The 12,730-nt window shown below is 34.0% G+C and overlaps 1 protein-coding gene across 1 annotated transcript; it reads left to right on the plus strand.

Moving 5' to 3' along the window:
• The first annotated feature begins 794 nt into the window (after positions 1-794).
• LOC129033719 (WD repeat-containing protein 82-like) lies at positions 795-3,707 on the plus strand. Its single transcript, XM_054482658.1, has one exon. It carries the CDS (start codon positions 1,174-1,176, stop codon positions 2,119-2,121), a length of 948 nt encoding a protein of 315 aa, XP_054338633.1. The 5' UTR covers positions 795-1,173; the 3' UTR covers positions 2,122-3,707.
• Positions 3,708-12,730: the final 9,023 nt, after the last annotated feature.

Raw genomic sequence — 12,730 nt, forward strand, 5'->3', positions numbered from 1 at the left:
TTGATGTAGCAGACTTCTAGAAGATACCATGAAAGATTATCTTACTTAATTTTTATTAAATATTTAAATCACTAAACCAGATACTAATGCACTCTTCTCTCATTAAAGATATGTAGATGATATTTATATTTGCATATATAATATTAATGTAAATTTCATTTATATTTTCTATATATTCAATTATAAATATAAAATCAATATCTAGATATTGATCTATAAAGAGTTAAACAAAATCTATAAAGAGTTAAGTAAAAATTCTAGAATTGGAAAAATATAATTAAGATATATTAGTGACTCAGTAGACATCACCAAAAAGCAGAGAATAAATAAACTGGAAGATGAGACAAAAAAATACCCAAATTTAAGCACAGAAAGATGAAAAGTGTAAAGCACATACCGCAAAGATCCAATATGATTATGGTAACTGAAATCTCAGAAGGAAAGAACAGAAAAAAAAAAGACTTCGCCAAGTCAAAGACACAAAAATCTCTGCGAAATCTAGGAAAAATGATTTCTAATAATTTTCAATTCACACAGACATATCATAAGAAGACTTCAGAAAACAAAGAGCAAAAAAATTCTACCTGAATGAGCAAGATAAGATGTGTTACCTTCGAAACAGCAATAATAAGAGAGATGAATTTCAACAGAAAGTACATTAAAAAATTAAAAATCCTAAAATTTCCATTAGGGAAAAAAAATCCCTTCCAGTCCTGAGTTTCATATTCAATGAAAATATCTATCCCTACCTGTTCCCCAGCGTGCGCCGGCGGAGGCTCCTAGCCCTCGACTTCTGCCCGTCGCCCCAAGATGGCGGACACGATGAGGTGGCGCTGCGTCGGTTGCCCCTGAGGTGGCTGTGAGGACTAACGGTCGGCGAGGCTCCACAGCTGAGGCGGAAGACAGTCGTCTAAACAGGAGGAAGAAGAGGAGGCGGCCCCACACGATGAGGTGGCGCTGCGTCGGTTGCCCCTGAGGTGGCTGTGAGGACTAACGGTCGGCGAGGCTCCACAGTTGAGGCGGAAGACAGTCGTCTGAGCAGGAGGAAGAAGAGGAGGCGGCGCCACTGCGGCCGACTCTCGCTAGCCACCGGCTCGACACCGCCGCCACCAGGGGTCGGCCCCTCAGCAGCCCGCCCGCTGCCAGTCCCGGCTGCCGTCCCCAGCCGCCACCATGAAGCTGACCGACAGCGTGTTGCGGAGCTTCCGCGTCGCCAGGGTGTTCTGCGAAAACTCGGACAAGATTAACTGCTTCGATTTCAGCCCCAACGGCCAGACGGTCATCTCAAGCAGCAACGACGACTCCATCGTGCTCTATGACTGCCAGGAGGGCAAACCAAAGAGAACTCTGTACAGTAAGAAATACGGCGTGGACCTCATCAGATACACTCATGAGGCAAACACAGCTGTTTACAGCTCTAACAAAATAGACGACACTATTCGTTACTTGTCCTTGCATGACAACAAATACATCAGATACTTTCCTGGACATAGCAAAAGGGTGGTGGCCTTGTCCATGTCACCTGTGGATGACATTTTCATTTCTGGGTCTCTTGATAAGACCATTCGACTCTGGGATCTCCGGGCTCCTAACTGCCAGGGCCTCATGCATCTACAGGGGAAGCCAGTTTGTTCTTTTGATCCAGAAGGGTTAATTTTGGCTGCAGGTGTCAAGTCTGAGATGGTCAAACTTTACGACCTTCGTTCTTTTGATAAGGGGCCATTTACTACCTTTAAGATGCAGTGTAATCGAACTTGTGAATGGACAGGACTTAAATTCAGCAACGATGGCAAGGTCATCCTCATTTCCACCAATGGCAGCTTCATTTCTCTCATTGATGCGTTCAAAGGAGTGGTGATGCACACGTTTGAGGGTTATGCCAACAGCAAAGCTGTCACACTGGAGGCTTCATTTACTCCAGACTCTCAGTTTATTATGATTGGTTCAGAGGATGGCAAGATCCATGTCTGGAATGGAAAGAGTGGTATAAAAGTAGCTGTGTTGGATGGTAAACACACCGGCCCAATTACGTGTTTGCAATTCAACCCCAAGTTCATGACTTTTGCCAGCGCGTGTTCCAACATGGTCTTCTGGCTGCCCACCATTGATGACTCACCCTGATGCTGCTTGGCTATTTCTGTACAGTGAGGGCGGCCATAGGAAGAAACTCAGAGGGGTCTGAGATAATAGTGGGATTGGATCGTTTGACTGGGCTGGAGAGCATCATTTACATGGCCTTCTCATGGATGTGCTGTACATCTGCTCAAAAGAAAATAATTACTTTGCTGAGCATCTTCAAAAGGACTATGGTGCAACAGACTCAATTGGAACTCAGCTTTTCTAGCTGTCACTGCACCAAGCTCTGCTAGAGGAGTGACCAGACTCATGATTTGGGTATAGTGGGGCTCTCAAGACATCTTCAATTTGAATGTCTTCACTGGCTGCTGAGGAGCCAGTGAAGTCATCAGCTCTGCACATCCCTTCTCCTACCCCCCTAAATGTATGGAAAGCTACAGTCCTGGCTTTGAAATGCTAGAGCAGCTCAGTGCCCCTTGCCCTCACCTTGCATGTCTTGTTACTGGGTCTCCCTGTGTACTTGTGACATTATCCACAACCATCATGTTTACTAGGTGCCAAACATTTACAGAAATGTTTTCATGTTGGGGTCAGAGAAAGAGACAGATACAGAAGGACCTTGCTTGCAGGAAGCCATGAAGTTAGTCACTGCAATTAGTCATGTGAAGCTAGGTGGTTTGGCAGGCCTCAGGCTCTAGGTGCTGGATGGGAAAAAGCCCAAGGGCCTAAAAGGGAGGGTAAGGGGGTGGTAGCAGGTGAGTTCCTAGGGCTGGAAGGTTTAGCAGCAGCGTGGTGCAACGCCCTGTCATCAAGACAAACCCACAGTCCTCCTGGGTGCCTACCAAGCTTGGTTTGTACAAAAGCAAGGTTGGAGTCTATTTATGTACATGAGATAACATCACACTTTCCTGTGGGCCAGTATTGTGGAGTCTGAGTTCTTTACACTGATGCCTTCCCTGCCCACCACTAATTGTGTACATAGTTTTCCCTGCCCACCACAAATTGTGTACCTTTCCCCAGCTCCCAACCAGAAGCTAGTTCTAGGCCTGTGTTAGATTTAGCCTTTTAATATATGACCTTTGATTTCTGTTGTTTGTATTTTAGCCCAGTGTATGCACCTTCATTTAAATACATCTGTGTGCATACAGATATGTGTATATGTGTGTGCGTATGCATATATCTCTCTCATCTGTAATTTCTGAGAGTTCCGCTGAAGCAGATGGAGTCCTACAGCCCAGGAGACACATTGCATCCTTGCTAATAGTGTTCACCACTATTGGAAGACTGAATGAAGCAAAGCTTATAGTGTTTGCAGTTTCCATGGCAGCCAAGTGAAGGTCTTGGGATGACTCCCTGTGTTCCTCAAGCTGTACTTTGGGGCCCTCTCTGCAGTATTAACCCCTTTCTGCTTGGTGGTACTCTGTACCTGTGTGTGATAGTCACTTTTGCATGGCTTCTGTGTCTGGCTTGTGGCATTTAGGGATAGGGTGTTATAAAGTATATCAAACTCTTTATATGCTAAATTCTAAGGGAAATTTATCATATGACTTCTTACATAGGACACAATGAATGATATTATGGCCACTGCTTTATTTCATTTGAAATTAATAAACGTAACACAAGATTAAAGGGATACTTTATATCCATGAGTTCATTTATTTATACACAACATTACATTTGTCTTTTCATAATGTTTATTTATAAACACATATATGCACATGCCATTTTTCAAGTGGAATGGAAATATTTTCATTGACAATACCTGATAGTGAGGAAGTATTAAAAGGTAATTTCAGAACACTATTCCTTATTGTTTTAACTTTAAAAATTATAACCTGGCCGTGCGCGGTGGCTCAGGCCTGTAATCCCAGCACTTTGGGAGGCCGAGGCTGGCGGATCACAAGGTCAGGAGTTCGAGACCAGTCTTGCCAATATGGTGAAACCCCATCTCTACTAAAAATACAGAAAAATTAGCTGAGCGTGATGGCGCATCCCTGTAATCCCAGCTACTCAGGAGGCTGAGGCAGGAGAATTGCTTGAACCCGGGAGGTGGAGGTTGCAGTGAGCCGAGATCACACCACTGCACTCCAGCCTGGGTGATAGGGCGAGACTCTGTCTCAAAAAAAATAATAAATAGTAAAAAATAATAATAGCAATCATGTTCAATTAACTATTGAAAAATATCACATTTAAAAGAATCACACAAGGGACATTTAGTCATTTTCAGAACTTGAGTTACAAAAAGTATATATTATATTTATAAAGTTAATTTCTGAAGTGGGACTAATTATTTTAGCCAAGTCACCATGCCTGTAGTGGATAGACCAAATGGAACACTTGGAGGGATGGTTTCTCAACCTGAGCTTCACATGATTCTCCTGGGGCACCTTTTAAAAGTGGCAAGAGAAATCCCAAATAATAGTGACTTGAACAAGATTGAGGTTTATTTTTTTCAAGTAATAACAAGAATGAAAGCAGGCAGTCTTAATCTAAAGTAGCAACCCAGAGATCTCTGGGCTGATGTCACTGTAAGTCTGTGTCCTTTCCCTTAAGGTCAGTTTTAAGGTGGTAACTGTAGCTTCAGTTGGGAATTCTGTAATTTAACTAGGAAGGAAAAAAAAAAAAAATTGCCACCTAGCTGAATCTGTCCTCTTCTGAAGCTTTCTGGAAGGCTCAGATACAGACTTTCGTTCACATCTTTTTGGACCACACTTTTCTTCAATTAGTGCTACAGAATACATGATTTTAACAGGGTACTTGTCATCTCCAACAAATTTAGATTCTGTTAAAAAAGACAAATATTTGTAGACTACTAGATAACAATCTTTACTACTCCTGTGATGTTCTATGAAGTCCATCACTTCAGTGTTCTGAAGTTACACTTAAAATATAAAACAATAACATGAATAGGAAAGAGGTAATGTAAAATTATATCACCTCCACACTAAATATAATTAGAAGCTATTATGATAAAGACAACTTATAAATGAAAATATACAAATTTTCTACAAATTTTATTTTCCATGAAGTAACCACGTCTACACATTAAAAAATGTTTAAAAAGCAGCTGAGAACAATATTTTTACAGAAGGCCACTACAAAAATTACTATTGTTAAAAGGTTAGGAGGATCTAAATTTGAGCTACATTGTCTTTAGTCCAAACCTCTTAGTGGATTCATTAACTCCACCAAAATAAATTTTTGAAGTGAAACAACCCTTGTTCTCAACATGTGATACTACATTTGATATAAAAGTTTAAACAAATTTTTTAGAACTCAGGACAATAATGACCTGACACTTGAATAAAAGTGTGGTCTTTTTGTTTTATTAGTTATGCTGACCATAGTCCAATTTTGAATAGTGTGCTTTATAAAGTAAAATTTTCTGTGTCAGCATAACTTAAAAGTTAGAAACTTTTGTAATTATTTCCCAACAGAGATGAATTAATTCACAGCAAACTTCTCAAAGCTGCTAATGACTGCATGATCAGGTAATTTTATTGTTTTAGCAAACAACGATAAAATGCATTTAAATTTCAGCTTTTCTTTGCTGAAATTTAATTATATCTAATAGAAAAAGATATCTTCACTCATTTGCAAGGTTATTAGTTTTTATTTCGTTTGGTAGAATCTTAGTATGATAGATCTTTTTCTAAATTTTGAACTACATTGTCTTTAGCCCAAACCTCTCCCTTGCTCTTAGACATTTTTCAAGGATGTCTTTAAGCTTGCAACTTTACTATTACTTTAAAGATGTGATTAAAGAACAGTATTATTTTGAAAAGTTGACCATAGACAATGACAAAATAACTAAAATGAAATAGGGAATAAATTATCACACTTCAACAAAATTTTTCTTAATCATAAGGGCTAGAATAACTGAATTTTATTTCCAGTTTGTCTTCACTAAAGTGCCTGGATAAAATTACACTTTTTAAGAGACGACAATACAGTAAAGACCATCTACCTTCTAATGACAATCTACTCCAGGGTTATGATCTGAGCACATTCATTCATCTCCTTTCCTATGATATTGTAAAAGTTCAGTAAAGAGTTAAAAGACCAACTCGCAGCAATAAAAAGTGTTTAGATGATAAAAATCAGGTGAGAAGTGGAGCCTGATGAATCGAAGACAAAGTGACAAAATAAAATCTACAATGAGAAAGTCTTCTGACCTGCAGAACCCTGGTAAAGCCAAGAGCCCCAAACAAAGCAAGTTCAAGTCAGAAGCTAGCTGAAACAATGAACAGGTTGAATGTCCATATAGACCAGCTGCAAGTTTCTCTTCCTCAAGCACCACTCTAGGCAGATAGATTGGCACTTTATCATCAAACAATAATCAATAAATCAATCAGTAACTCGACTGAAGAATTCTCTTAAAAAAAGTCCACAAGTCATGCCTCAATACACAGTAATTGAGTCCAGCTTTTATGTTGCCATATTAATAAAAATAAACGGATATCCAAGAGCCTCCAAAATCTTACGAGCTTGCAGTATGAAAGAGAAAAACTGAGATAATCAACTCAAACTCATATACTGAAATCATGAAGAGTAAGGAACTTTAGCAAACAGATAAGCATACAAATCATAGATTCTAATTTGTATTATCAACAATATTTGAAAAACACAGCATCTAAACTTTGGAAGATTAAAAAAATGTCCAAGAACAAGAACTAAAGTCAAATATTCAGTAAAAGAGTTGAAAAGTTTTTTAAAAGAATGGTTAGAAAAAAAAAAGAACAAGAAATGAAGCATATGAGAATAAAACAGTAAGACCCTGATTTTATCTGATTTTTAAAAGTTACAGAGATAACATAAGAAAAGTAGATTACTTGGATGGTAATAAAGACGAATTTATTAAATAAAAATTACAGGAAAATTTTCCAGAGTTTAAGAAAAGGGTCTTTCTATTGAAAGGGCTCACACTGACACATTACAAACAAACAAACAAAACCCTTACTTAGGGCACTATGTTCTGAATAACAGATGATTCTTGGCCAAATAGAAATACAATTTGAGCTGCATATGTAATTTTAAATTTTTCAATAGTCACTTCTGAAAAGCAAAAAGAAATAGGTTAAAAATAATTTTTTGATACGTTGTTCAAGCCAGCTATACCCAAAATGTCATAACTTCGCTTTTAATCAATGTTGAATTATTGAGATATTTGGAGTTCATTTTTGTATAAGTCTTCAAAATTCACTATTTATTGTTATAGCACATTTCATTTGGATGCTAAATTTTTGAACAAAGTATTTAATCTATATTTAGATTTTATAAAATCTACAGCTCAAAAAAATAGATTTACATGAACAAGTTTTTCTAAATATTTTTAAAAGTTTTTAATAACTGGATAAAGTATCCAATACAAATTTAAACTATTTAAAATAAAATGTAAAGACATTTGCATCAGTTGCATTAGACAAACTTCACGTACTCAATACCAATAAATGTCTAGTGGCTATCATATGGGTTGGCACTGTTCTAGATCACCTTGATTAAAACTAAATTCTAGAGCTTTTAGAATGAATGTAAGAATAGGGCAAGCAGGGAAATGAGTACACAAATATTTTACAAAAGAACAGAAATCTGTCTTATATCTTAACACCCATGAACAAAATTCTTTGGTACAATAAACAGAAAGAAGACCTACAAGGAGATGTTTGTTAAAGGGTACACTGTTTCATTTAGGATAAATACAATCTGGAGATCTATTGTACAGTAAGGTGACTATAGTAAACAATAATGTGTTGCACACTTGAAAATTGCTAAGACTGTAAAGCTTAAATGTTCTCACCACAAAAAATGATAGTATGTGAGGTGACAGATATGTTAATTCGCTTGATTTAGCCATTCCGTAATGTCTACATACATAAAAACATATTCTACACACTGTGAATACATAAAATATTTATTTGTATTATGTATTAGAAAAATTGGGGGAAAAAAGAAAAAGGACCTAATTTCTGAGAGACAAATTATTTTCAATGTAGAATAATGTATCTACCTAAAATATAAATTCAAGTGGAAGGGAAAAACAAAAGCATTTCAGGAATAGAGAAATTTTTAATATTTAGAACTATTATTTCCATGTACATTTCTTAGAAATTATTTAAAGATTCACTCTATCAAAGTTACTGTAGAGAAAGATGTGCTATCACGAAAAGTGTATATTTCAGGATCAAAGATCAGCAGGTCCGTAAAATGATAATAACAAATTTGACAAGATGACAGAGCCTTCAAGAGGAGATTGGAGAGGGGATCTCTGGAGATGGGAGAGGGCAATTCAAATATTCACATAGTAAAGTGCCTATGAAGAAAATGAAAATACTGCAATGGCAGAGTAAAAAATAGAACACATCAGAACATGATTAAAGGATCATTGTCCAATGACTGGAAAAGAAAACCACAAAACATAGTTATAGAAAAAATTGTGGATTGTATTCACCTTAAAAATATAAAAGTAAATCAACAAACAAAAGAGATGGAATATTAAAAGGAGATGGAAAAGAGAGGGAAGGGGAAATATTTTATAATCATTAAAAAGAGAAAATAAAGTTATACTGTATACAGTTGATTAAAAAATGAATATATAATACTGTTTTCTTTGAAAGCGGAAGTGACTAGTAGAGGCTCTGAAAATACTGATATAAATATGTCAAGAGATAACAGGAAGAAGAGGCATCACATTGTTTGGGTAAGCTAGGATTTCACCCATCATAATGGGAACACACAAAAAATTGTACATAACTGATGAATAATGAAAAAGTGTCTTGGCATAGTATTTAGAAAATTGAGGTAATCATAAGATGCACTCAAAACAGAAAGGTGGTAAAGGTAACTGCCTGAAAGAAGGGAGATAAGACAAAAAATATTATCTTGCATCATAAAATATTCATTGATTTTTATCTGTCGTGTTTTCTTTTGCTTTTAACCATATATAATATATACATGCTTTTAACCATATATATAATGTAATATATAAATATATATGGTTAAAAGCATGTATATATTATATATAATATAATATATATACTATATAGTATATATATAATATATTACATATAATATATAGTATATATATTATATATAATATATAGTGTATTATATATAATATATAGTATATATTATATATAATATATATAAAGTGTATATATATACTTTATATATATTTATATATAAAGTGTATATATAGTATATATATACTATATATTATATATATTATATATAATGTAATATATATTTATATATTATATATTAATATATATTTATAATATATAATATATAATCAGATATATATCATATATATGATATAATCATATATCATATTATATCATATATCATATTTTATATACATCATATTATATATCATAATATATGATATATATGAGATATATATGATATATATGAGATTATATATCATATATACATATATACATATATGATACATATCATATATAATTATGAATATATAATAATAAATAAATATATGATTAGAAATAAATAAATAATATATTAGTAATATTAATAATATATATTATATTAATATATTATATCAATTATATATAATATATTATATATTATTATATATTATATATTATTATATTAATATATTAGTATAATATAATATATATTATATTTATATAATACATTATATATAAATATAATATATATATATAATCCAAGGTGATTTTAATTTTTAAATAAAAAAACAACAATTGGGAAGCCAAAACAATATGAATGCTTGGTTCAATCAATAAATGTTTAATGAGCATATGCTATTTTCCAGGCACTGTGTTCCGAACTGGAAATGGAATGGCGAATAAGACATTTGATCTCCCATCAGTTTGCTTCCAATTTAATTAGGATTAAAGCAAGAAATATGCAAAGACCAAAATACCATATGACATATGCTATGTTGCTTTTATTCAGGGTGTTCTGGGGACACTAGGGATATCAAACTTAGACTTAGGAGTTCATTAAAAACAAAGTAAGAAACTCTGACCTGAATAGTTTTATATTTTAGAAAAAAATTTTGGATTGCAGTAAGGAAAGGACAAACTTTTTAGGAAACTGTTGTATAAAATGCAAACAAGAGATAATAGTAGATCTGGACTAAAAACAAATTGGAGGAGTGCATGAATTTAAGAGCTATTTAAGGAGAGAATAATAGCACTGATGAATATATAGAAAAAATTTAAATATCCCCAATTCTTCTCTTTGGCAACTGTTTGAATTAGCAACATTTGCTGGGATGAAAAAGAGAGAGAGAGAAGTAAATACAGAAAAGTCAATAAATTTAGTTTTTAATACTATTCATTCAAAATACTGATTTTACAATGCACCTATGGAAAGAAGCCTACACAATCATATACATTTTATTTTAAATGCTTAAGAGGAGTTTACAAGTTTTAAGGAAAAATATCACTATTTGCATTTTTTGTCCTTTCCAGCAATATAGCCAGCTTCTCATTTTTGTTGTTAACTAAAAAAAAAAAAATTCAAGGTGACATTATAATTTTTAAAAACACTGAGGGGCTTTTTGTTTAAAATTTGAACTAAGATTGAAAGCAAAAGTCTTTCTTAAAGGATAATTCACCATCAATACAATGTATTTTTTATGAAATTTCTCAAATAGAAATCATATTTTTTGCCAAAGACCACTTACAGTCACATGAAGTTCATGTTTCAGAATAAATTTTGAAAGTACTATCAAATGCTCAGTATTAACTGCAAAAACAACATTTGAAATTTAAAATCTTAACATTTACTGGTTATAATACTTACAACTGAAGTTCTACCTTCACATTCTGAAGAGAAATACGTATTCAGAAAGAGAAATAGTTGCCAAAGTAAATATATTTTTACACTTCCAAAAGTGTAATTCAAACTAGCAACTGCTGTTTTTTTAATGTTTGCCTTCCTGTACAACCTTTCACAAACTACTGAATTCATCTGATGAACTCTAAAACTAAATATCTGTTGACACCTTTATTAGTGTCTTAGAATGAGAAAGACATATTTTGCTCCCTTAAAGAGAGATAAGCATGTTGAAAAAAATCTGTTTACCTATCTATATCTATCTATCTGTCTACCTATATTTATATAAGTATTATACTAAAAATGTGAAATGAAAATATAGAGAAAGGAGAATTTTTGATGTAATATTAAATGTATTTTTGATCTGAATATTATTCTACTCAATTATTCAAAATAAATTCCAAATGCCTATGATTGAAAAAATAATTTAGTTCAAATTTTAAACAAAAAGTCCCTCAGTGATTTTAAAAATTATGTCACCTTGAAATTTTGTTTAGTTAACAACAAAAGTGAGAAAATTTGAAGAAGACAAAATAATTTGACAGAAACATGTTACACAGCACAGATCTAAAATCTAGTACCATGGACAAATTCAGAAATTCATCACAAAATTTTTACATGTGAAATAATATTTTCACAATCGATTTGCCACAATACTGGGGCATTGATTCTTCTGATGAAAAAGTATCTTTGAGACAGCCATTCTTGCTATAATTATTGTTGATACGGCTGATGATTTTGAAAAGATCTTGTATCAGTTTGCTGTCACCACAAACTATTGCAAAACAAACAACCACACACCTCAGTGACATACTACAATATGTGCTGATTACTCACAAGTCTAGGTTTCTGCTAGAAGTTATCTGATCTCAACCAAGGCTGTTCTTGTGTCAGAGAGGCATCTGACTCATTCTAGTCTAGGACATTTCTACCTTACTTTACATTATCTCTTACCCTTCTAAGACCAGAATACTAACTTAAGTATGCTATTCCCTTTGTAATGATAAAAGGACACAAGACAGAAAACCTTACCACACAAATCCTTTTCAACGCTCTCATTGGGCAAAATACGGCTGACCGCAGGGACTGAGAATTATATATAACAGCAAAAAGAAGATCAAGACAAATTCACAAGGCAGAGGTCAAGGGCATGGGGGTTAGTGGAGATTTTGGTCCAGTGCTAAAATCTACCACACATCTAAAGGGAGGTTTTTGTTTTGAAAAAAAAATCAGTGTATGATAAAGGGATTCACCAACAATTCAAACATATATTATCCTTTTAAAAAAGTACAAAATTTTCTAAACAAGCATGGTAGCTAGTGGTATTATTTTTATTATGGCTGTTATTCTGACCATTTGGAGTAGATGTGCCTATTGTTTACAGTAAGTAAAAGAAGTATGGTGATGCATGAAAGATAAAAAAAAAAAAATAGCTCAAGTAACACAAGCTGAAGCATGAAAATAAAAGGAGAAACTAATTAATAAAAATTTTTTTCCCTGGGCATGGTGGCTCATGCCTGAAATCCCAGCACTTTGGGAGGCCCAGGCAGGTAGATCACTTAAGATCAGGAGTTTGAGACCAGCCTGGCCAATATGGCGAGACGCCATTTCTACTAAAAATACAGAAATTAGCAGCTGAGGTAGGAGAATTGCTTGAGCTTGAGAGGCGGAGATTGCAGTGAGCTAAAATCGTGCCACTGCACTCCAGCCTGGGTGACAGAGGGAGACCCTGTCAAAAAAAAAAGACAAAAACGATTATTTTACTACAGAAGAAAACAAGTGTTATTATTTTCTTATTTGAAAAATACATGAATTTCAAGCCATAATACATATT

The sequence above is a fragment of the Pongo pygmaeus genome, chromosome 2 (assembly GCF_028885625.2).
Source record: "Pongo pygmaeus isolate AG05252 chromosome 2, NHGRI_mPonPyg2-v2.0_pri, whole genome shotgun sequence".
Lineage (NCBI taxonomy): Eukaryota > Metazoa > Chordata > Mammalia > Primates > Hominidae > Pongo > Pongo pygmaeus.

Excerpts from the sequence above, each read along its gene's own strand:
- LOC129033719 (XM_054482658.1), top strand. The coding sequence starts at position 1,174 with ATGAAGCTGACCGACAGCGTGTTGCGGAGCTTCCGCGTCGCCAGGGTG.